General features: G+C 33.7%; 1 protein-coding gene across 2 annotated transcripts in view; it reads right to left on the bottom strand.

Annotated features, from left to right (window-relative positions):
* LOC111047675 (follistatin-A) overlaps window positions 1–27170 on the bottom strand; it is a 100441-nt gene that overhangs the window by 11754 nt on the left and 61517 nt on the right. Inside the window, exons 4-5 of one of the 2 annotated variants that reach the window (XM_039421860.1) lie at window positions 25353–25391; window positions 20119–20403 (exon numbers count right to left, since the gene is read on the bottom strand). In XM_039421860.1, the coding sequence (XP_039277794.1) occupies window positions 20119–20403; window positions 25353–25391 (324 nt within the window). The remainder of the gene's footprint in view (window positions 1–20118; window positions 20404–25352; window positions 25392–27170) is intronic. The other variant, XM_039421861.1, reaches the window with a different exon arrangement.

Here is a 27170-nt window from a genome sequence, read left to right as displayed (position 1 = left end):
CTTCTAAATAGCAACAGTAATTTGATATCCCCCTGCACAATAAAGTTCTTCAAAATTTATAACTCTCTTTTTAAGGTCCAGAAAATGTTCTTAAAAACAGAAAAGTTGTTATTTGGATTAGAAATGATAAATGATAAGTACTTGAAATATTTTAATTTTATTGTTTGTTTCAACATTCCACATTTCTTAATTTATCTTGAGAATACAAAACGAATATATCGACCCTTTCATACTGAAGTACACCTCATTCGAATAACGATGTAATAAATGATTTATCCTTCCCAAGTTTTTTTGGGAGAGGTGATTACACAGTGGAAATTATAATAGTTGTAAGATATATAAAAAACACATACATTTTTAATAATGTGAGAGTTATGACAGCTATTACATTGTTTATTTAGTCTAGATTGATTTGTCAGTTGAGACATAAGATTCATATGAAAAATTTGGGCCTATATTAATTTTAATATAATTTATGATTGTTGATATGGGAAGTAGTAATCAATCAAACCCTTTCGTTCTATTGCTCAAAAGCTATTTTTTTCTTAATTTAGAGGAAGTGCGTTCATGGGGTGCTTGCGGGGGTGCACAAGCGGGCACAGGTGGGCACCTCTGTTATAATTTTAATTATTGAATTGAGATTGATTGAATTCTTTAAATTTGAGAAGAGATCAATTCTTATGAGTCACGAAGGAAGATATCTGCTAAAATTATTTTTATAATAGAAAACTAATACTTTTACTTTCATGGGCTTGAGGGGTGGATGTGTTCACCCCTGTTATAATATAAATTATTGAATTGAGACTAATTGAATTCTTTAAATTTGAGAAGAGATCAATTGTTATGAATCATGAAGGAAGAAGATATTTGCTAAAATTGTATTTTTATAACAGATAACTACCTATTACTTTTACTTTCATGGTCTTGAGAAGTGGGGGTGGGCACCCCTGTTATAATTTTAATTATTGAATTGAGTTTAATTGAATTCTTTAAATTTGAGAAAAGATCAACTCTTATGAGTCATGGAGGGAAATATGTATATAGGCTATAGCTAAAATTGTATTTTTATAACAGAAAGCCAATACTTTAACCAACAGTCTTGTGCAACCGAATTGATCGAGAAACATTTGAAACGTAAGAACGTAACAAAAAGAGGAATTCTCGTTTTAAAACGGAACAGCACCTATTTCTAGTTAATTTCTTGGCTGAAACACACTTTTTTGAGTCAGCCATAGGCCTATTGTATTTTCAAGCCGTTGACATCCAACAGCCTTCTATTTTTTTAAACCTGATGTCCAACTGTCTGAGTGCAATCAAAACAATAAAGACTTGGCCTCATTCCCATACTTGTTCCTCATAAAGATCATTCTCAGCATTCCTTCCTATTCTAAAAAAATAATATCTCTAGGAGTGTTCTCTTTTGACAGATTGAGCAAAAAATACGAGTTATATCCAAATCCTAATTGTGATTCTCAGGTAAATCAGAATAGCATACAGTACATAAATGTTGGAATTATCTCTCATCATTTTGAGAAAAATCTATAGGCTTATCAATTAAAAAGCGCATTTGAACAATGAATGAAATGCATGAATCTCTGTGGGAAGTCGTCGAATGTTGTGAAGACTTTTTGTAAAGAGACATGGGAAATTGTAAAATACTGTGCAAAATTTTTTGGTCGATGAGACTAAGGTAGAACGTTAGTACATCGAGTTGTTTTTATGATAGCTGTAAAGTAATCTTTCAATAAATAATTTTTCGAGTTTATGAGAACACTATTCATTTGTTGCATGATCTGCATCTGAGGTAGCAAGCACATTTAGATGTATTTTTAAAGACTTTTAGATGTATTACTTTAAGATGTCTTTCCCGCGCAAATTACATACAGACTACAACATTTTTCCTACAACTGCAGTATTGGAAGTATGTTCTCAAGAGTCCCTTCATAATATATAAATTTTTCTATTATTATCAATACTCAATAAAACCATTCTAGAAAATTCATCAAAATACAATCATCAGTACAATGATTGAATAATAATTGAAGCCAAGTCTGATATGGTATTATTTGAATTCTTCAATGTTGTTTTCCATCACGAACTGCTTATTATTAAATCACTTTTTGCTATTAGAAAAACCGACTAGCAGTCAGATATTTTACAATAAATGAATTTTTATTAATCACTCACTGTGACAACGAGATCTTTCGGCAGGTCCGCCAACTTCTTGACATCCATTTATTGTAAAATATCTGACTGCTAGTCGTTTTTTCTAATAGCAAAAAAGTATTATTTGACCTAATTCATAGATCGTATTATAATAAGATAGTCCCTATACTAATATTACATAGGTACATTTATTACTACTTCATTTTTCAGCTGAAATTAATGCTCAATAATTAATCTCTATCTCTATTATTTCATTTTATTTTCTGTAAAAAATAATATTGGAAATTGTGGAGTGTAGCTATTGAATCTAATAACCTAATAAAGCATTATGACTTATGATATAATATATTTATAGGATCTTATCATTGTTTATTTCAAAATATTTGAAGTAAACCGACACCTAATCTATACTATCAAACGAGCAACTTCTGTTTATATGTTTAGATGTTTGGATGTTTAGATGTTTATATGTTTGTATTTCACCGGATCTCGAAAACGGCTCTAACGATTCTCACGAAATTCAGAACATAGCAGGTTTATAAAATAAAGATTCGATTGCACTATGTCTCATCCCTGGGAAAAATCGCTGAAGGACATAAAAAGGATAATTATTATTCATCCTTGGAAAAACAGCTGATAATAATTATTTCGTCGTCTGTTGGTGATGGAAGTGAGTGAGCGAGTTCATGTGTGTGGGACTGTATCAAAATTATGACTCAGCTGTTGAAGTTTTGTAATCATTCAATCAGGTACTTAGTGCCGGTTGCAAAAAATCCGGGCTATTTTCAATCCTGATTAATTCCAGTAGATCCATCTTTTTGAAATGGTCTTCTCTGATTTGGTTCACGTGAAGTTAATCAGGATTTAAATTTAACCGGCTTTTGTGCAACTGGGCCTTTGTGAGGGAGATTTTTGCATTCCTCTGGGAACTAATCTCAATTTACTGTTATTAGATGGAACATTTCTGTGTGAATGTTATTATAATTTCTTCTTTCGTAATAAATTTTTTATGCTTTTGTACTCCAGAGCGAAGCTCGTTCCCCGATATTAATAAAATAAAGAACTGGCTCATACACGTACGGGATAGGAAAATTATTTTTGACACATAATCACGTCTGAACTACTGGATTGATTAACTTGAAATTTTGCATATTATAGATTCTTAATTAACCGAGGATGGTTAAAGGCCTATTTTCAATTCTCCAAGATTTCATTACTTATTCCGAGATAATTATATTAGAGATAATTATAATATTAATTATAAATAAATAATTTTATAATTACTTATTGTCAAGTTTTAAATAGACCCTTGCGGAGCACAGGTTTCCTGCTAGTACCTAATAAGAAACACCTAAATTTATTTTTGTATGATAAAGAATTATAAGATCATTCTCAACCTATAGGCCTACTAATACACACACATTGTTGAGTAACTCTTTATAATTTACAATGGAGAAGATTGTTTTAATTTTCGGAACAAAATATTTCAAATTAATAATTATTTTACAGTTTTGATTACTAAGTAGAAGGAATTTTGTTATCAATTCGGATCTTAATCTTTCTAAATTCAAAATTAATAACTGTTTCAAGTGTTTGTGTTTTGTTTCAATGTGGAAGAAATTAGTGAAGAATTGGAAAGTCGCACATAACCTTTATTTGGACAATTTATTTTATGAAATTGGGATGAAAAGAAGTTTTGGACTGTAGTCTGTTTCTTTGTCTTTGAGTTGGTTGTAAATGATAAATAAATAAATAAATAAATAAATAATTGGCTGATTTTCTTAGGTAGCAGAAGTCTTTCCAGACAGGTAGGTAGACAACTTTACAGACACTGCCTACAGGTATAGTGTGTAGTGTAGGTGATGACCAGTCTTGCAATTCCTTTTCTTTTTTTAATTCAAGTTTCAACCTCCGTCAATATCTTACTAATGACAAAAATGTAAAACGATTTGAAAAAGTGTAGCTGTCTGGCGAGAGAGACGGGTAAATGACATGTTGTGTAGGCTCGGCCCTCGGCATCCGTCTGCTATTCCATTTCGGCACTTTGCACCTTGAAAATAACAGGTACTAATATTGAGAGTACGAATGGCATTGAAGAGAAACCATTTGCTTGTTTTGGTTGCGAGACGGACGAGAGAGGGTCTGTCCAGGTTGGTCTGGGGTCTGCGGAGCGTCTGCAGACTGCAGTGCAGCGCGCAACAAGAGTCATTGACACTGCTACGTCTGCGTCTGTCTGCGATCTGCGAGTCGCTGAACTGAACTGTCTGCGCCATCCAAACGACCAGTTATTAATTAATCGTCTTACTGAGTGATCTCTACTAATTTATTTACTGTAGAGAAATAGCCGCTGATTGATAAATTATTATTCGCCAGACATGTTCGATCAGTGCCTTCCCCCCTCACCATAGACAAGGCCTTGAAACATCAGAGCTCTCCACTTGTTGATTTTTCAGCTTCAATGTATTTTCCTGTATAAGGTTTGATGCATTTGGGAACGCTGGTTTGTGATGTGACGAGGGATATATTTTTGTTGTGTACAAGCAGAGATTGAAGTATTATTTTCTCTATGGTACAAGAGTGAATTGAGACGACAGGACAGACTAAAGTAATATGTGATTCAAATAAAATTAGTGTGAGGAATTATGCTCAAATCAAATGGAAACAGAAATGGATTGAATCATCTCAACGTAGCTTCTGTAAAGGTTGGCGCACACAGATCGTCATCGGACGATTAGATTTGATGCATTGTTTTCAATTTGAGTGCGTATACCTATCCGCATCGTATAGGTATGCGCACTCCAATTGAAAACAATGCATCAAATCTATCATCGTCCGACCCGTCCGATGACGATCTGTGTGCGCCTACCTTTACAGAAGCTACGTTGAGATGAGTCAATCCATTTCTGTTTCCATTTGATTTGAGCATAATTTCTCACACTAATTTTATTTGAATCACATATTACTCTAGTCTATGCTAGAACCTGAAGACATTGCTAAGCTGGTTCTTGAAGCTAGTTCTTGATGTTTTGACTGTGAATATTCAACTTTTTCAAAAATATCATGAACAAATTTTCGAAATACATGAGCCTTTTAATCTTGATAGTGTTTACTGATATTTTTAGCTTTCCAGTTCAGAAAAGATAATCGTGCATTTTTCAGATTTTATTGGTAATTGGACATTGATCTCTTCGGCTGACGAACTGTAAGAATTTAATTGGTATAATAACTTACTAATGGAACGAGTTGCAGATACCATTAATCAATCCAAATTACAGAATCTAAAACCGCTAAGACGACCGAAACTGACTACCCACTGATAATAATTATTGACATAATACAGATTTTTAAAATTTTTCATCGATGCATACGGAAGTTGCTAAAATATATTTTGGTGAATGCTGGTGAAGAAAGTATTATGTAGCCAAGTTGAACCATCAACGATAAACAAAACCAGAAAATATGTGTTTGTGTCTGCTGGTTTGAAATTCTCCACAAAAACAAGATAAATGTGTTTTTCCAAATATATTTGGTGATGTGGAAAGTATTGCGTACCTGAGTTGAAGCATCAACGATAAACAAGTCCATATAAATATGTTTTTATGTCTGCTGGTTCAACATTCTTAGCATAAATGGGATTCCCATTTCCCACACATTCTACTGAATGCATACTCTTTGATGAGACTTTTATCTGAACATTATTTTTTGATGATGAATTATTTGGGGGTCACTAAGGCATTTATTTGATTGATTGATTGATTGAGTACTTTATTTATGTAGATTACAATATATACTGGCTTATACACTTATATACAATAACTTACAATACAGCAAAATTATAGATGAATTTACATAATATAGACTAAGAAAATAATTATTGAACTGTATATTGTGAAGTTGTGCTCCTGGGGGGGGGTTATCTCTTATGATAGAGTCCCACGTTATGAAGCTATTGTGAGAAGTTGTGGATTGCAATTCCTTCACAGATAATACGATGTTTCTGGTATTTGTAAGAGCAGTCTCTAAATTCCCTCTTTTGCGAATAAATTCACAAAAAATTAAGGCCTTCCGGCTCGCAAAATTACTGGGTTCAAACCTCAGCTCTAGCTCAGTGGTAGAAACATGAATTTTATAAGGTTCATGGACCAGGTATTGATAATTCTTACCGCTGCTTCTATGAAGTTCTTGAAGAATACCAGTAAGGAAATTAAAAGAATATTTGATGACTGATTATCAGTAACCATGTACCACTAGAGAATAATCAGGATCAACTATAGTTGTTTCTAGTTGATTCTTAAAACGCTCGTCGTGACTACAAGTATTCACCAATATATCCTTTCAAAATTCCTTAGAACTTACAACGCCAGTTCTTGAAGCTCTCTGGATCCTTATATGATATAACTGGAACCTTATTAATATAATTTCTTAATATACTTGTTCTGGCTGATAAAAAGAATATCATCAAAGGATGATAAATATTGAGTGCTCTGAATAAGGTTAATATTACTTGATTCTATGATTTTAAGTGCTGCTAAATATTTGTTGGTACCAAAACAGCTCAAACTATATAACACGAGATGAATTGGGATATAATAAAAAATTCTATAAGTTTGTATGCTGACATAAAACACAAAATATATTCCCATAAAACAGATATGCATAAAATATTCGATATAACTATAATTCACTTAAATAATCTACTTTTAAAATCTGAATAATTATCACAGGCTTTGCTAATATTCACAATAATGAGTTTCAAATTCATAAATATATTATATTTAATACTGGTACTTAGACTTCCAATCAATACAAAATTCTACCAATAAAAACCTGTTCGGTCTATAAGTTTGATATGATATACTTGGTTCAATTACAAAATTAATATTTAATAAATTAATATTCAAACATGAGATCTCAGGGCTTTTAATATGAATTCGGGCAGTGCATGGAAGTAAGCTTCCTACATATAATAAATAAATTTATAAAATGTTCTTGTGAACTATGTGATATTGTTCAACACGTGGTGACTCTTAATTTTAATTCAAATTAATAGGAATAGCGCTTTTTTATTAATTATTACCCCACTGAACGTAGAAAAATGAGCTCATTTGGTTTGACTTATCACTCACTGACTGAAGTTCTGGATGTTCTCGTGGATTGAATTAATTATTTCCAATAATTAATTAGGTAGGCTCCTTTTCGTCACTGCTGGGCTAACGCGTGATCCAGATTTTTATAAGTTTCTTTCGAATTAAAGCTATTTTTATGGGAATCTTTACAATTACGAACTCCTTGACAGCACTGAGTTCACAAACAATTAACATTCAACAAACATACATTACATTTAAAAAAGGGTTTGGCTTAATAATTCATTAAAAATTTTTAAAAGGAATAAGAAAAGACCCTAAACTCCATGTGCATCCTCTCGGGTCAGGATCTTAAGCCAGAAGAAGGAGGTTTTTAGAAAAATTTGCCTCTTCCTAGAATAATTCTGTAAGCTACTCTCTGATTGGCCTTCAATTTAATAGACTCAATACAATGGTTGCCTTGGGAATCAGGGCTTCCTCGGCTTTACAATAGAAAAAATTAAATAAAAGAAGTTTTTATACAATATATGGAGTGTTTATCTTAAATTGAATTCATAAATAAATCGTAACATACGATTTTAATAGATAATACATTTAGTTTTATATGAGTTTTGTATACTCTTGATTTATCATGCTTTTTTAGATTATAATAAATATTTATACAGAAATAATAGTTATTTGTATTTCTACACATCGACTTCCTTTAGTATACATAATATATCCTTTATGAGTGAGTTTTATATGATTCAACCGGTCATATGGGTTGATCGAATAATCAGCTGATTCGTTCAGTATTGGTTCTAATAATTATCGATTTATCCAAGATCGACTAATTCTTTTCAAAAGGTAAACAAGTAACTCTAACCTCAATGTTCATGCATTTTATTTTTCTTTTTTTTTTTTTTTTTTAATCCGCCAATAGTAATTATGCCGCTTTATAATTTTTTGATCTTACCAATGGGTTCTCATAATTATTAAATCACAATAATACATGTTTTCTTATCGTTGTTGATAATGCTATTACTCCTAATCGCTAATAATACTTGATTTGAGTTGATTTACTCTTTAGATAGGTCTAACCTTCTTTCCAATTTTATAGTTCTATTACATTTTATTGGCTCATTTAAAAATATTTGGTGGTTTCAAATTACCACGTGACACAAAACGCCCTCTGATTTCTGATTTAAAACGACAATTCGAGAATATAATATAAATTTTATGATCCAGTTGGTTTTGGATCAGAAATCATACATGTTACAAAGTCTGCTAATAACTCTACTGAGAATCTTACCTCCTAACAATTCAACAACATATACAACAATAAATAAATTCAATTCAAATACATACGCCTTACATCGGCCAATCTCCTTCTACACACAATACACAATATAAACTATCTCCTCCTCCATACATAATATAAATCTTTTTTCTAATCCACGCTCTGCCCTCAGGCCAGAAGCACATTTGAATGTTGGTGCAAAATCATTGCCAACCTAACAAACTGATAATTCTCCGACTTGCAGAGTATAACATATTTTCTCCCTCAACATAGAACAGTGATTTGTACATTTTCATTTCATTCTCTTGCAGAAATTGGGCTTTGTTTTCATATAATGGATATTTTTAAGGATAATCTTTGGTAGGTTTTATCAACAAGAACTTCTTATTCCTCTAATACATTGAGACTTGGGATTAATGCTTTTGGTGGTAACTATGCGGTTTGATCATTTGGCGGATAATTTTAGTGATTTTCTTAATAGCTTATACATAAATAATAATAATATAATATCTTTATAATATCTCTACATGCAATTCACATTTATATGACACTTGATCTTCTTATTCGGGGTATCAACTTTGATGATTTAATAGGCATTGACTACTCTGGTTTTCGTAGTGTACAGCTGGTTTACGTTGGCTTCGGTTGTCACTTGTCGCCATCTTGATGTTTCTTCCTGCTACATGAAGGTAAGTTGGCTTTTAACATTAGAAGTTATTTATTCTCTTGTTTCATTAATAAGAAAGGTGTTAAAAATGGTTTCTAAATTTTTCATTTCTTTATTTTCAGGTGTTGTTATTCGAAGTGGATACTCGTCTGCGAAATAAGTGTGTTGCCTGGTGTTTGTTTGGTACGTATTTGTTGACAGGTAGGTCCATGAATCCAAATATTATTGTTTATATTCTTATCGCTTATTGTCTCGATAATACGGTTTGAGATTAGAAATATTTTCCCACCAAGTTAAATTTGGTTTGCTTTCTTCATACAACTGAACTGTATTACGTTCAGTTACGGCTGCAATTTTGTATGGTCCAGTATAAATATGGAAGAATTTTCTGGTAGTTTTTTCCAATGCATTGGATAATCTATGGCTTTTTAAAAGTATTTCATCTCCGACACTGTATTTAAATTGCTTGGATTTATTATCATGATAATGCTTTCGCGAGGTCGCTGACCTTTCTAATCTCTGTTGTACAATGTGACAGATGTCTAGGTTAGGATGAGTTAAAGCATTCGACGGTGGGAAATCTATTAACTTTTCAATAAACATTTTATTTCTTTCTCCGAAAATAACCTCTACTGGTGTATATCCTGTGTTTTCATTGATGCAATTGTTGAAACATTCTTCCAAGAATGGTAGATATCTAACCCAACTTTGATGTTTTTCAGCGCAGTACGCCCTCATGAATCGTGAGATTTCTGCCATGCGGCGCTCCACGGGGTTCGAACTAGGAGAATATGTGGAAGTTCGAGATATTTTTATATCAGCCAGGTCAAGTATTCTTTTCCATGGTTTGCTACAAAAATATGATGCATTATCTGATAGGATGCGCTTAGGTTTTCCTACTTGCGGAGTCCACTTATTCACTATGCAATTTGCTAGGACTTCCCCTGTTAGCTTACCGATGGGAAAGAACATGGTGTATTTAGAGAATGTGCATGTTAATACGAATATATATTTCTTCCATGTTGTGCTAGGGGTAGAGGACCATAAATGTCGGCTGATACTAACTCCAATGGGGCGGTCGGCAATATAGGTATCATTGCTCCCCTGACTTGATATTTTAAATGTTTGGTTTTCTGACATAGGTCGCATGCTCTTAACACTTTGACTACCTTTTTGTGCATACCTTTCAGATAACAGGCTTCTTTTAGTGTACATATCGTTTTCTTACTCCAAAGTGGCCAATTCTCTCATGCGCTTCCTTAATCACTTCTTCCGCTATTCCTTAGGTATTATGATTCTCCAGTTATAATCTTGTGGTGTGGTGCGGTGAAATAGGAATCCACGGTATCGCGTGTACTGTCGCAGGTAGTGGGGCGGTTCAGATGGTCCTTCCTCCAGTATTTCTAAAATTTTGGATAGCTTAGGGTCTTCTTTTTGCGCATTCTGAATCCTTCTGGGTGTTAGTGTATTCTTGTAAACTTGAGGTTTGATATTCTCGGGATATGGTATGCTTTCGTCCATTTCCATTGCGTAGCATTTCAGGTTTGTGTCGTTACAGTAAGTGGCATCTAATTCTCGGGATAGAAAATCGGCTGTTTGATTTTGCTTTCCTGGTAAGTGTGTGAGATCGAGGTCAAATTCTTGAAGAGCGAGAAACCATCTTGACAGTCTGTTGTGGTTTAATTTAGCTGTCTTAAAAAATGTAAGAGCTTTATGGTCGGTATTGATATAAATTTTATTTCCCAACAGTAGCGTGCGGTATTTTTTACAGACTTCTACTATACGCTTTGTGGTAGATAATACGTGACTTAATTGGGCAGTGTAGCGTGACATACGGCTGTTGAAACGTCTATAGAATTGAAGAAATCCAATGAATTTCTGTAGTTGCTTTCGGTTGGTTGGTGAAGGGAATTTTCTGATGGCTTCTAATTTACTGCTATCCTGGGAGATGCCGTCCGGGGTGATGATATGTCCCAAATTTGACTTGTTGTGCAAAAAATTCGCATTTTGATAATTTCAATTTGAGTCCACATCTGATGAGACGACGAAATATTATATCTAGGTGTTGACAATGGTCCTGAATATTTGTTGAAGAAATAATTCCATCATCCACGTAGAGTGTACAGAAATCCGTGACATCTTCTCCTACGGCTTGGCTGAGCAAGAGTTTAAATTCATTTATAGAATCGTTTGCTATGAAGTTTGTAGTATATCCGACTGAAGAATTTAATGTGATGTTGCCTTTTCCTAGATTGGTGGTTGCGGATGGCGGTTGACTGGCGATATCGGATGGCGATTGGGTGGCGGCACTCTCCGTTCCTTCGGCGGTGCTTGGGGCGATCTGCGAAGACGCCGGTACCGGGTTGGACGCCCTCACTCCCTCATCCGGACTCTCATCGGACTTACTCGCATCGACGGCGTTATCGATCTTCGTAGAAGACAATTGGGCCAAGTTTTGCGGGTCGAAATTGATGGAGCATATGCTGCCTCCCTCTCTCTCTCGTGGGGTCTCCGCTGCATCGTCCTGGGGCTGTTGATTTGCCGGTGTCGTGGCTACATAGTTTTGGGGATGTTCGCTGAAGTAGGAAATTTGCGAGTTAGCCGGCGACTGGTTCATGGTGACGTTATTATGGAATACTTCGAGTAAATAGCCAAGTGTGTTGCCAAGTCTCAGGAATATTAAAATGGATTCAGTGATAGTGCCTAGTCTGGATAAAATTGTGTTGTGTTGAAGTTTCAAGTGTCATGTACATATATTACAAAAAGACCTTCGAGTGCTACAGGTACGCTTATCAACATAGACAGATATGGCTTACACATTACACTAATATAGTTCTTAAAATTTTAATTAGGGTCTTATCCTCCTGAATAACGATAGTATTATAATGCCTCAAATAACCTATAACCCTGGTCAGCATACAATGTCTAGATTCAAAGATCAAAATCCAATTTTTAATATAACTTTTATGGAAATTTCCATCCAATTTTCTCTATTATGAGAATTATGTTATCAAACTCGTGTGATACAGTTTGTCTGTATTTATGCAGCTTGAAGAATTTTAATTTGAAGAGCAACTCAATTATTTTAGCCAGAACTTACAATAGATCATCAGATATATCTTGTCGAAACAACTTCAGATTATGTTTCTTGCAGCTTTCAGTTTTATCAATAATTTCATTAATCATTGATAGTAAGATTGAGTAGGTAAGCTTTTCCTCATGCTCCACTGGTTGGGTGCCATTGTGTGAAGTTGTGCTCCTGGGGGGGTTATCTCTTATGATAGAGTCCCACGTTATGAAGCTATTGTGAGAAGTTGTGGATTGCAATTCCTTCACAGATAATACGATGTTTCTGGTATTTGTAAGAGCAGTCTCTAAATTCCCTCTTTTGCGAATAAATTCACAAAAAATTAAGGCCTTCCGGCTCGCAAAATTACTGGGTTCAAACCTCAGCTCTAGCTCAGTGGTAGAAACATGAATTTTATAAGTACAAATAATCACCATAAGGTTCATGGACCAGGTATTGATAATTCTTACCGCTGCTTCTATGAAGTTCTTGAAGAATACCAGTAAGGAAATTAAAAGAATATTTGATGACTGATTATCAGTAACCATGTACCACTAGAGAATAATCAGGACCAACTATAGTTGTTTCTAGTTGATTCTTAAAACGCTCGTCGTGAATACAAGTATTCACCAATATATCCTTTCAAAATTCCTTAGAACTTACAACGCCAGTTCTTGAAGCTCTCTGGATCCTTATATGATATAACTGGAACCTTATTAATATAATTTCTTAATATACTTGTTCTGGCTGATAAAATGAATATCATCAAAGGATGATAAATATTGAGTGCTCTGAATAAGGTTAATATTACTTGATTCTATGATTTTAAGTGCTGCTAAATATTTGTTGGTACCAAAACAGCTCAAACTATATAACACGAGATGAGTTGGGATATAATAAAAAATTCTATAAGTTTGTATGCTGACATAAAACACAAAATATATTCCCATAAAACAGATATGCATAAAATATTCGATATAACTATAATTCACTTAAATAATCTACTTTTAAAATCTGAATAATTATCACAGGCTTTGCTAATATTCACAATAATGAGTTTCAAATTCATAAATATATTATATTTAATACTGGAACTTAGACTTCCAATCAATACAAAATTCTACCAATAAAAACCTGTTCGGTCTATAAGTTTGATATGATATACTTGGTTCAATTACAAAATTAATATTTAATAAATTAATATTCAAACATGAGATCTCAGGGCTTTTAATATGAATTCGGGCAGTGCATGGAAGTAAGCTTCCTACATATAATAAATAAATTTATAAGATGTTCTTGTGAACTATGTGATATTGTTCAACACGTGGTGACTCTTAATTTTAATTCAAATTAATAGGAATAGCGCTTTTTTATTAATTATTACCCCACTGAACGTAGAAAAATGAGCTCATTTGGTTTGACTTATCACTCACTGACTGAAGTTCTGGATGTTCTCGTGGATTGAATTAATTATTTCCAATAATTAATTAGGTAGGCTCCTTTTCGTCACTGCTGGGCTAACGCGTGATCCAGATTTTTATAAGTTTCTTTCGAATTAAAGCTATTTTTATGGGAATCTTTACAATTACGAACTCCTTGACAGCACTGAGTTCACAAACAATTAACATTCAACAAACATACATTACATTTAAAAAAGGGTTTGGCTTAATAATTCATTAAAAATTTTTAAAAGGAATAAGAAAAGACCCTAGACTCCATGTGCATCCTCTCGGGTCAGGATCTTAAGCCAGAAGAAGGAGGTTTTTAGAAAAATTTGCCTCTTCCTAGAATAATTCTGTAAGCTACTCTCTGATTGGCCCTCAATTTAATAGACTCAATACAATTGGTTGCCTTGGGAATCAGGGCTTCCTCGGCTTTACAATAGAAAAAATTAAATAAAAGAAGTTTTTATACAAATATATGGAGTGTTTATCTTAAATTGAATTCATAAATAAATCGTAACATACGATTTTAATAGATAATACATTTAGTTTTATATGAGTTTTGTATACTCTTGATTTATCATGCTTTTTTAGATTATAACAAATATTTATACAGAAATAATAGTTATTTGTATTTCTACACATCGACTTCCTTTAGTATACATAATATATCCTTTATGAGTGAGTTTTATATGATTCAACCGGTCATATGGGTTGATCGAATAATCAGCTGATTCGTTCAGTATTGGTTCTAATAATTATCGATTTATCCAAGATCGACTAATTCTTTTCAAAAGGTAAACAAGTAACTCTAACCTCAATGTTCATGCATTTTATTTTTCTTTTTTTTTTTTTTTTTTTAATCCGCCAATAGTAATTATGCCGCTTTATAATTTTTTGATCTTACCAATGGGTTCTCATAATTATTAAATCACAATAATACATGTTTTCTTATCGTTGTTGATAATGCTATTACTCCTAATCGCTAATAATACTTGATTTGAGTTGATTTACTCTTTAGATAGGTCTAACCTTCTTTCCAATTTTATAGTTCTATTACATTTTATTGGCTCATTTAAAAATATTTGGTGGTTTCAAATTACCACGTGACAATATGATATGAAAAAGCAATTTGTAATATAATAACTATAGATAATAATCATATTGTTATGCATCTACATAAATTGGCGGACCTTTGGACATATCAATGTCCATTCTTCGGAAAGAATATTAAAAATATCCTCCCCACTAACTCTCTACCAAAAAATGTTGAAAAAAATTGATGAAAGATACTGTAATATAATGAAACTGAATATGGATATGATAGATATTTGATAACAAATTTTGATATGTAGGCCTATATTCATACTTTTTCAGATAAGAGTTGAATGCATTGATAATGAATTAATATTAAATTAATATTTATAATGATAATAATATTAAAAGAGAATTGAATCATCAAATCGATAATATTAATAATTAAAATAAATAATATAATAATTATTAATATTATTGATTTGATGATTTAATTCTCTTTTAATATTAATTTATTGTCAATGCATTCAACTCTTATCTAAAAAAGTATGAATATAGGCCTACATAACAAAATTTGTTACCAAATATCTATTATTATTCATTGAAGTTTCATTATATACATACAGTATTTTTCATCAAATAAAAGCCTTATTGTTCATCAAAAAATAATGTCCAAATAAAAGTCTAATCAAAGAGTATGAATCCTGTAGAATGTGTGGCAATCCCATTTATGTTGAGAATGTTGGAACCATTTTCTAATATTATTAGAGAATCGCTTCAGATTATCATAAAATTAGAAAATCGTATATCAATTGAATCAACATAGTGCTGATAGAGAACTATCCCATCCATTGTAATCAACGAGAAATGAGTACAGCATGACGTAATTTATTATTTTTTATTATCCATGTAGCATGTTGTCATGTATTATAATAGACCGAATTTAGTACAGATTGGATTTTAGATGTGTTTGAATGTTGACACGTGAAACAGTTCATGCATTATCATGGACTCATAGCATCAAATCATTGGCCTTTTCGCCGTTGAAGTTCACATTTGCTATTGGTGTAATGCACCTGTGGTGAACTTTCTTCCGAGCTTAGACGCTACATGTGCTTCTTTTCGTTTTTGTTTTCAAAGTTTATTGCATCGGCGGCAGGCGAGCTACCCCTCCCCTCACCCAACCCAGACACCACCTTCTTTTTCTCCATCCTCCTTCTCCCTTCCATCCTCATCCTCTCCTTCGTCGGCTAGCTCCATACCACGTGCTATTATCAGCAACCTGAACGGTGCAACGATAAACAGACACCAGACAACCGTTAGCTGTTTGGTCGCGGGTATCTGGCAGTTGAAATTTATTTTCTCTACAAATCACATCGCGAGCAGGAGAGAAAGAGGAGAGAGTGAGAGGAGAGGGAGAGAATTAATGTTGGGCGGTGCTGACGTAACGAACGTTCTCCAAACGATCATATCCCGTTTAAAGAAAATTGAGGAAAACAAGAAATAAGACCGATGCACTCTCAAAGCAGTGAGGTTTGCTATGCATTTTCAACTCGGTTGCGACATACTTGAGTCAATCGATAGCCATGCATGCAATGAAGTGAATTATGTAGGCTACATATTTTATCAATATTGTGAGACTGAGGGAAATCAAGTTATGACTAGATTTTTCGAAAATGCATAAGAAGTTGAATTTCAACACTTGAGAAAAAATAAAGGAAGTATCAAGGGTAGCCTATGTCACCTAAAACTATTCTGAAATTATTAATAATTTCGCAGGATTGGGAGGGAATGAATACCAAACAAATAGATTGGATGAATAATTGAAGTATCCAAAATTTCCCTGAGAGGAAATCCAACATAGAAATTGATACGTATGAAAAATGAGTCAATGATCTTTTTGCAGCGTGGAAATGAGCATCGTGATTTTAATCACGATGGAATAGCCAAAAGGTCGGTAATGGTTCGATTAATAACTCTTAAATTGTCACAAATCATGGAAAAATCATATATTCTGATAGATTGTATTAAGGTGATCTGCAAAAATATATTAATAACGTGATCTGTAAAATATATTCATTTCGATTCCGACGGCTAAGACGGCTTAAATATATAGAGAATGTAACGAAAAAATGTTACTTCAATACTAACAAGCCAAAATAAGAGAATTCACTTGGAAAACACAATTTCCATCTAGTTTTCCCTAATCCAGCTAATCCACCATTTGAAAAATCAACGTAGTTAACTGTTCTACAAGTTAATGTTAAAAACAATACTTTCAAGTTGAAAAAGTGCAACTCCAATATGGAACGAATTAACAGGTATTTCAATAATGACAATGCGAAATGAATATGAAATTAGCATTGAATGAAACGAATATTTCGTGTATTAAACGCATATGAATTGAAACGTATATTCTACAAGATAATGTTGAAAACAATACTACGTAATTTGAAGTTGAAAAAGTTAAGCTTCAATATCAAACGAATTGATAGGTTTTATCATGGTGACATATTTCAAAATTAAAATGAAATCATCAATTAAAACGCATATTCCTTACATTTGGGTGCACTTATTATTGAATTAAAAACGAGAATTAAGTTTGTTTTTTGGTCCTTCAAAATTATTTCTTTAATATGTGAATTTCTTCTTATTTTAGCGATAAAATAATATATAATAATGTAAAATAATTTATCTTCTATGATTGGTTTTGAAGCATCTGAATTTAAAAATCTACTTTGTGAAAATAATTAAGGACTGAAAATTTTGTGAAGTGAACAACTACAAGACTTGACTTATTTGGGACTATGTGTAACGTAATCTAAATTTGGGAGAGGAATAGCACAAGGTTACCTTATTCTTCTCTCCCTATCATTTTGATGATGTGCTTATTGTATGAATCAATAAAGAATAAATAATCAATTCTCGTTCATAAAAATCTTCATTCCCATCAACTTCGTAAAAGGCTTCAGCAAAGTATAGCCAGATATCAACTATTACTCTTCAACTATAACTATAATAGAGATCAACCATGAGTTTTCAAGATTTCTAGAAAAACTAGAAAGATACAGTATTCCTTCATATAAGGTACATCTTATAAACTTTGTACAATGTTGTTTATTTACTTATCTATCACAAAATTTATTTTTCGAGTTGGTGTTTTGGTATTTAGAGTGATGTGAACTAGTGTAGGCCTATGAGGAGTAATGCATTGATGGCTGCTCTGGTGAGAAGTCCAGTCCAAGTCCCCTCCGGCCCTCACTCGGTTTGTTGTTGACAACATCCTAGTTGGTGAGGAGGAGGAGGAGGTTGGGGTACGTCTGGTGTACTCACTGCGCGCACCTTTCTAGAAGATCTGCACTTACACTCACACACACATGTACACAAATCCGGACTTACCGTCTTTGGCGGGGTGGGGCGAGGGGGGACAGAATCACCCAAAGAGCAAGCCCTGCCTTGCCCACCCCTTTCTTCCCGACAGTTGTGTCAGTGACCTTGAGTAGCCTTGAGCAAGGTCAATGGAGCACAATATCAAACAGTGTCGGCGGGGTGGTGGGTGGAGGGGGTACCAAGTGCACTCACCAGACTACGAAACGACCGACCGACGTCCGTCGTCCGACACGACCGCAGTCGTCTGCCAACGCACACACACACACACACTCGCATTATGCTAGACATTGATTTATTCAAAGGTGCAAGTGAGACGAAAAGCGTCGTCCGCCAACAAAATAATCGCAAGATGAAAAGCTTTTCGGTTTGAGGCGTGATTATCATTGCTTCTCTCCCCTGACTCTCTCTTCGTCTTATTTGCAGACATTCCACACCACCCATCTCATCGGAAGAAACACAGATGCATTTATTATTGCTGCATGTTTTCCTAGTGCATTCAAATTATTGTGTAGGCTGCTCGAGTCGATTAATTTTTATCACTGAGAAGGGGAACCATATAATTGATATCATTTGGATGTAAATTAAAGGTATCATGCGTCTGGTACTCCTGTTGGAAGGGTGACCGCTCGAGCCAACTCCTCTAAATATGATTCATTAGTTGTAAAATCGCTTCCCGGTGGTTCGGAACCCACCGGTCCATTCATCTCTCATTATCATCCGCTTCATAACCCACGCACAAGCCTAAAGCCCATCTGGGCATCACGATTAGCAAAAAAAGAAAGCTACGTTCCGGTATCTCTCCCTGCTGTGAACCGGCCTAGAAGAGCTTATGTGAGATTTTATAAAATCATACTGGAAGGTTTCCACTAATGTAAAGATAATGTTGAGCTTGAATGAAAAAATCTATAAAGCCCTGCACACACACACACACACACACAACACACACACACACAACACACACACACACACACACACACACACACACACACCACACACACACACACACACACACACACACACACACACCACACACACACACACACACACACACACACACACACACCCACACACACACACACACACACACACACATACACACACATTGATTTTGTTCGTACGATATTTTGCCGTCCTTATGAATTCTATCAGATTAAACGGAACTTGACAGACATCATCTGTTTGAAATCATCTGTTCAATCTTATAGAATTTATAAGAACGGAAAAATATCGTACGAACAAGAATCAATGTGTGTGTAACTGGCTTAACTGTTCTATGTACCTGGTATAAAAATGATAGTAAGATAGGACGCAACTCATGAAACATCTCATCTTGCGCTTAGTATATATACACTTTGCGGGATATTATCCTCTACTATTACGAATATTGTTGTTAACATCAAGAATATAAAAATAATCTATTATCATAATATTTTCAAGTCTATCATAATTGGGAATTGATGAGAAATTGAATTTATTGAAATGCTAATCGATACCTAATTATTATTAGAAGAATAATTTCTGGATAGGAGCTCTCATCGAATTTCCATATAGAATAAAATAATAGAATAGAGAAACGTTTATTAAATAATAAGCTGCCTTAAGCGAACCTTGAAGAAGCTGCTTGACAAGTTACCATATTATACAAAACATATAAATTCAAATCAGTGAACGTTCTTCTTACAAGAATTTACTTAACAGTTATGTTAGCAGTCAATGTTGTCAATATTTATAGTAGCAGAAGTCTTCGGGGTGGTTTACATCATTTTACTTTGGACTTTCGTTTAATAATACTCATCTATTGTAATTATCATTTTTTGGAATTTTGCGCTCAGTTTTATACCTTTGCAGGATATTATCCTCTACAATTACAAACATTGTTGTTAACACCAAGAATATAAAAATAATCTATTATGATAATATTTTCAAGTCTATTATAATAATCTTGATATAATATTTGGGAGGAACATGAATGATTCGGAATTACTCACGTTTACACTTGCCACGGTAGGCGACGGGAATGGCCTTGCTGGAGTAGCATGCGGCTTGCCTCAGGTGACAGGTGCTGTCATAGGTGACGCCATTCACGCCGCAGACGGGGCCGTGTGAGGGGCCGGCGCCCAGGGGGCCGAGTGCCCCCAGGGGGCCAAGGGGGCCAGGGGCGCCCGACCCTCCCGCAGGGGCACACCGCCGGTCACAGTGCACGCAGTGCGGACTCAGGTTCTGGTCGAGGATGCAGAACTTGCCGTCCGGGCACTTGATTCGGTCGCACGAGCCTGCCCCAACCAACAACATTGCTACATTACAAATCAAATTTTGAATTTATTTATCTGCCAAAAATAAAATACAAAAAAACTTTACAAAAAATAAATATAAGCTACTGCATTTAACTAAAATACATACATAAAAATTAAGGAACTGTTAATTATTCATTTAATTAGAAATAAACTCGAGATGATATTCTTATTCATCACATTATAGATAATAAATTATTAAATGAAGATTTAATTTATGCTACCATGAGTGGGGTACAGTAGTAGGTGAGGCAAATACACCGGCAAAAGGAAGGTTCCTTGTGCGCCAGTGTGAGTCGTAAAACAGCTTAATCAGAGTAAGATAATAATTTGAATTTAGCGTATGTAGTGTTCAAACATGAAATTGATTAGTATATAAAATTATACTTAAAATACGCATAACATGTATTTGTCTTAAATTCATTAGAAAACTTCCATTTGAAAAACTACTCATTTGAATAATTGTGAAGATCTAGATACTTTTGGAAAGGAGTTGAAAAGATTTTTGATTGGTGGAGTATTCTGTACCACGGGAGAGTATGTAGAGAGGGTTCCTTTGTGTGATTTATTTTGTATTTTGTTATGTTAATACAAACAATATAAAACTTGTAGTACCCTTTTATTGAAACATTTTAAAAAATTTAAAACATTTTAACGACTAGTTTCGACCTACTTTGTCCATTGAAATGAAAGTTGAAAATGGCCAAAGTAGGTCGAAACTAGTCGTTGAAATGTTTTAAAGTTTTTAAAATGTTTCAATAAAAGGGTACTACAAGTTTTATATTGTTTTTATTAATTTGAATAAAGTAGCCCATATAAGTGAAGTGATTTTTGTTATGTTAGAGTTGTATCATGTTAAATGATTGAATTGAATAAATTTCTTTCTTATTTTTTGTGTTATGAGTGATTCATTTCTTGACAATTTCTATACTCTGATAAGTTTCTCTGTGGGAAGCTTTAAAAACAAACAAACGAGTTAACTCATCACACTTCATTTAGAACTCAAGTGCCAAATAGACACTCAATATTATTGTACAATATATTACCTACATATTATAACATATAAGGCCTTACAACTGAATAACATCAGGCCATAAACCACAATGTTTATGACATGTTTATTAAAGTTGTGAAGCCTGATGGTATATTATATATATTGAACAAAATATATTATTGTTTATGGGCCACATAAATAAAATTCAGAGATATCATCTTCAAACATTGTACGGTGAAGCATTAAAAAATAAATACATTTCTCATTTCATAATTCAAGTGAATGACAATCATCTTTGAGATACTTGAGCGACACACGCCAGCTAATCAAAATTTCAATTACTAGAAATTATTAATCATTGTAATGTAACAGAAGAAGAAAACTCTACAAATTTTGTTGATTGATGTACCGAGATTATTAACTTGGATTGAATCAGAACCTCCTATATACCAGAGGGCCGACTGCGCCCTAACTTCGCCCTCCCAGGTATAAAATAAAGGCAGTCATTCTATTCTATTCTATTCTATAGCAGGTAATATATAGGAATATATTCCTGATGGAATTGACACTATATATGGAATTGACACCGCTAGACAGAACTCAAGAATCAAACTCAAAGAAAACGATATGGTAAACATGGTAAACCTACAAAGAATAGAAATTAATTATATAACTTATGACGTATTCTCTTATTTTCTTTTCTCTGGATGTACCTTAATGAATATGTGAGGAGAACACGGAATATATTATATTTCCTTTTATTGAACTGAGAATAATGGAGCAATACCCTGGGATGGATATAAGAATGATGAGTGAAAAAATATTTGAAATATAACTTGAATATAATGTATATAACTTATGTGACAAAAAGAAAATGGATAAACTAATGAAAGATTCAAGACAGCAACAATGTCGACAATCTACGACTAGAATAATCTAGTTAGATAGTTTACAATGTTACGAAAAATTACTACTGTATTAGATGCCAACCTAAGAATTATAATATAATCGACGATTAAATACAATTAGTCCATACCAGGCAATAAAAATACTCAAAAAAGGGTATAGAGGAAATGTTTGGAAGACAATTTTTGACCCCGCAGTTCTGATTAGGGTAGTAAGGAGGTAAACATATCAAAAGTCCCCACCCCTTGAGCTAAGAGGGTGGGGGTGGTTCAAAGGTACCATTTTTGGTTTCTCGCATATAACTCGAAAACTATGTATCTTACGGACATAACTGTTATAAACAAAATTGAAGCTTACATAATTTCCTACAATATTCATTCCACAACTTTTTATATATCTTATCTAGTTTTCGAGATAACCGCTTTTGAAGGAATGACATTTTTGAAAAAAAACACGTTTGCCTCCAATTTTTTTCAATTTTTGCTCTTTTAACTTTTTAAAAATTGATGGGAAAAATCCATGCTGATTATGAGCTTATAGAGCATCAAATTCTCTTCAATTTGATGTATAATTTTACACTTTTACGAATTTACCTGCACCTGTTGCAGAAGCTTTAGTGTTGATTGTGAAATCTCCAGTTTTGCAACAATAGACCAATTGACAAAGGAATTTGGAGGGAATGTTTTAAACACAATTTTTGACTTTGCAGCTTTGTTGAGACTAGTTGGGAGGAGAACATATCAATAGTCCCCATTTCTAACTCATGTGCTAAGGGGAAGAGGGTGGTTTAAAAGTTGCATTTTTCAGTGCTTTGCTCCCACGCTCATATCTTGAGAACATTGCGTTCAACCCACATAACTAACTATCCAAAAATAAAGCTTGATAAATTCTCTACACTTTTTGTTCAGTTGAATTTTGTGATATTCCCAACAGTTCCCGAGATATTCGCTCTTGAAAGTGTTCAATTGATAAAATAACAGGTTTTTATCCAATGTTTACCCCCTTAGCACAGGAGGTAGGGGTGGGGACTTTTGATATGTTTACCTCCTTACTACCCTTAACAGAACTGCGGGTTCAAAAATTTTCTTCCAAACTTTTCCCTCTATAACCTTTCTTTGACTGGACTAAATGAAATTTGTGGATAACATAAAGACAATCACGTGACAATATGCAAATTTCCATATAGATTTGATCCCCACTACTGTAGACTTCATGCAATAAACTTTTCCCACTCCAGTACCATAGATCTAATAATACTGATCTTTCAATCAAAATCATCTATGTCTAGCATTCACGACGTATCACAATACAAAACTTTGAATCTACAGATTACAGTATGAAATAATTGATTGAACCCAATCCATGCTTGAAAAACATAATAAACTATCATCATTGGATTGAAATGAACTCGAAGGAATTAAACGAAATGAAGACGTGATTCTTGCAAATACAAGTGGGTGAAGGAAATTTTAATAATCCCGTATCTGATAGAGGAGAGGAAATATAATGATTCATTCATTGAATAGATTATTAAAGTTATTCTACTAGCCTACTATCTAGGTAGAGATACTGGTAGAGAGTTAGTGGGAAGGATATTTTGAATATTCTTTCCGAAGAATGGACATTGATATGTCCAAAGCTCCGCCAATTTATGTAGATGCATAACAATATTATCTTTGATTATTACAAATTGCTTTTTTCATATCATATACAGTTCAATAATTATTTTCTTAGTCTATATTATGTAAATTCATCTATAATTTTGCCGTATTGTAAGCTATTATCTATAAGTGTATGAGCCAGTATATATTGTAATCTACATAAATAAAGTACTCAATCAATCAATCTAATAGTTTTTCAATGTTCGACTCTTATCTGTTATCAGCTCGAAAGCCTTTTGGCTACCAGCCTCAATATAAACTCTCGGTCGGGCGCGGCTGACCAGTTCCTTATTATATCATTAAACCTTTATCATATTATATTGAACCCTTATTCTGGTCAGAACCTTGGCGATCAAGTTAAATTATCTCTATCCGTTCCTCAAAAAGGACTCAGCTACAAATATGATTGACTAATTTCTCACAACTTGCTTGTCACAGCATTCACGCAGAATTCACGTAGTTCATGAACTTCCCGTGGCTTCAGAGGCCAATCTTGCTCCTGACAATGCCACAATTTCAAAACATTATCTCCCTCAATATGGAACTTCATCTCATCATCTTACGTGCAAGGATTAGGCTGTTGCATGTTCCGATGGAACTTGAAAAAAACATTTCTTTCTATTTATTTATTCATAGACAATAAATACAATTCAGGTGAAAACAACAGGCATTCGCCCAAAACTTCTTTTAACCTTAATTTGGAATACACACAGTCTAGCAGTCTTACCGCCGAAAGAAAGAAATTATGCCAATCTGGCATGAATTCTAATAGATAATTTTAGCAAATATTTTGTATTTTAATTGATAATGTATAAGGTGGAGTGGAGGTAAGTAAATTTGAAGGTAGCTTCTCAGGCTGGATGAGTCCGATCTCGTTTTAAATGCTACTACTACTACTACTACTACTACTACTACTACTACTACTACTACTACTACTACTAATAATAATAATAATAATTCAAAAAATCTTTATTGACATCCACCACAACAGCAAAAAATATATAATAACTTGATAAATTTTATACAGCAAAAATGGCCTTCAGGCCGTCTGCCAGGAGTTGTCTACTATTAGACTCTACAAAAAATTAATGTAATTAAGACAGGAGAAAGATTGCATTATTAAGTGTTGAACTCCTCAATCAGCTGAGATCGGTACCTCCAGGCTATTCTAATGAATTTTATCAATTTTTACTAATATTTGAAATAATTGTGTCTATGATAGTGAAAATAATACGATTGAACAGAAACTTCTCAATTCTAAAATGTGTCACAGGCAATCTACCGTCATCATGCATCAATTTCTCATCCACAAAAAATACATAATTTAAATGTAGGACAATACAGGAATATCCACATTCTCCCTTCATTACCTGCAGAACTTTTAGAGATCTGATTCCAAATATTGATGGCTGTAAAATCATAAATAGTAATTTCAGTTTATTACTTTCAACAATAGCATACTAAGACAGGAATTAAGGTTCAGATAAGATATTCATAGACTAACAGAGAAACACTGATATTTGACAATACAATGGTACTCTTGATGAATGGATTAGCTTTTTGAAGAAGTTAACTATAGTATTCAGTATATATTATAGCATAGCATAAACAATAGCATAATAAGACGGGAATTTTAAGGTTTAGATAAAATATTTATAGACTAACAGAGATACACTGTTATTTCACAATACAATGCGACTCTTGATTCCTTGTTCGACTAGCCACATTTCATTCTGATGGCTCTAAAAGGAGTTTTATAGTAATCTGTTGAATAAAGAATTCCATATAGTATTTTATAGTACATATTTATGCTTTATGGAGAAATTAACTATAGTATTCAGAAGCTCTGATCTCTGTTCTACCAAAATCCAGTAAGATACATTATTCTTTTGTTAACAATTATGTGAGGGAAAATATTATCATCATACACCACTCTAAGTGAATTTCAATGGTCATTTCCAATTGAAATAAAACAGTTCACAACGTATGCTCGTAATTCAGGCAACGGGTTCATTAAACTAATCTGCATGTACTCGTACAAGCGACTATCAGTGAACTGTAAAATGTTATGTTAACGCCGTTAATCTCTCTGAACTAGCCTGTCAAAGCATGTGAGCTGTTGTCATTGAACTGTGAAATATACGATTTTATTCTCTCTCACTTTGGACAAATACTATTTCACACTAAAATTTCGAATTGAACACTGTTTGACAGAAATTGCCAATTCTAGTTGAAAGACTGTTTTACTTCGAAACATAAAGCATTTTCCTGGATTCTCTATATTCAAATATATTGTCTTAGAAACTTTTTGATTGTCAATAGATGAGTTTACGTGTAGAATAAGTATTTATTCATTTAATTTTCGAAGCTGGAGGTGATAGAGGTGGGATTAGAGGGTATCAGTTCCTCACGATCTCAGTCCATCACGTGCATATTTTGACCATTTCATGAGAGACTGTAACAAGTAGGAAGTTGAACCATTTGTACTTTCCCAAATGGTCAAATCCCAAATGATCGAAAAGTTTTAATAGTAGTCCCATTTGGCCGAAAATCTCAACTGTCGCAAAAGGTCGAAAATTTGATTTTCCCATCTGACCGATTCTCAAACAGTCGAATCCCATTTGATAAAAAAATGTTGTAGTTCGTACAACAATCAACATTCGTACAATTGATTGAATCTCATCGGCTAGATGGGATTCGACCATATGGGAAAGTATACTCTTCGACCTTTTGGGATTCGGTCAGATGGGACCCCACGCATTCAGTTTCTCATGGCATCAGGACGTAACCTGAAAGGTTCTGTTTAATTGTTTTTGAGGTAACAGGGTAGGTTATGGAGTTGGATTTTTGCTTTTGAATGGCAATATGCTGGTATTATTTGGAATATATTTTGAATATCATACAAGTATTTTTTTGGGCTAGTTGAAAGTTTAAATAGAAATAATCCCTACCACCATTTCATTATTTCATTACAGACACGACTAGTTTCCAGTATTTATCCCATTCTCAAGTGTCAAAAAACACTTGAGGAATAAACACCCGAAACTAGTATTATCTGAAGCTGCGTACAGACATGAGCGCCACGAACACGCACTTTTCATTTTTTATCAGCTGATTATAATACTGTCCTCTGATACTGTCCATCAGAGTGAATTATGTCCTGTACTGACGTGTCGGCGAGATATCGG

Source organism: Nilaparvata lugens, chromosome 2, assembly GCF_014356525.2.
Source record: "Nilaparvata lugens isolate BPH chromosome 2, ASM1435652v1, whole genome shotgun sequence".
In the NCBI taxonomy this organism is placed as follows: domain Eukaryota; kingdom Metazoa; phylum Arthropoda; class Insecta; order Hemiptera; family Delphacidae; genus Nilaparvata; species Nilaparvata lugens.
Note: the sequence above shows the minus strand (reverse complement) of the source record. Positions and strands in the feature narration are given on the sequence as shown.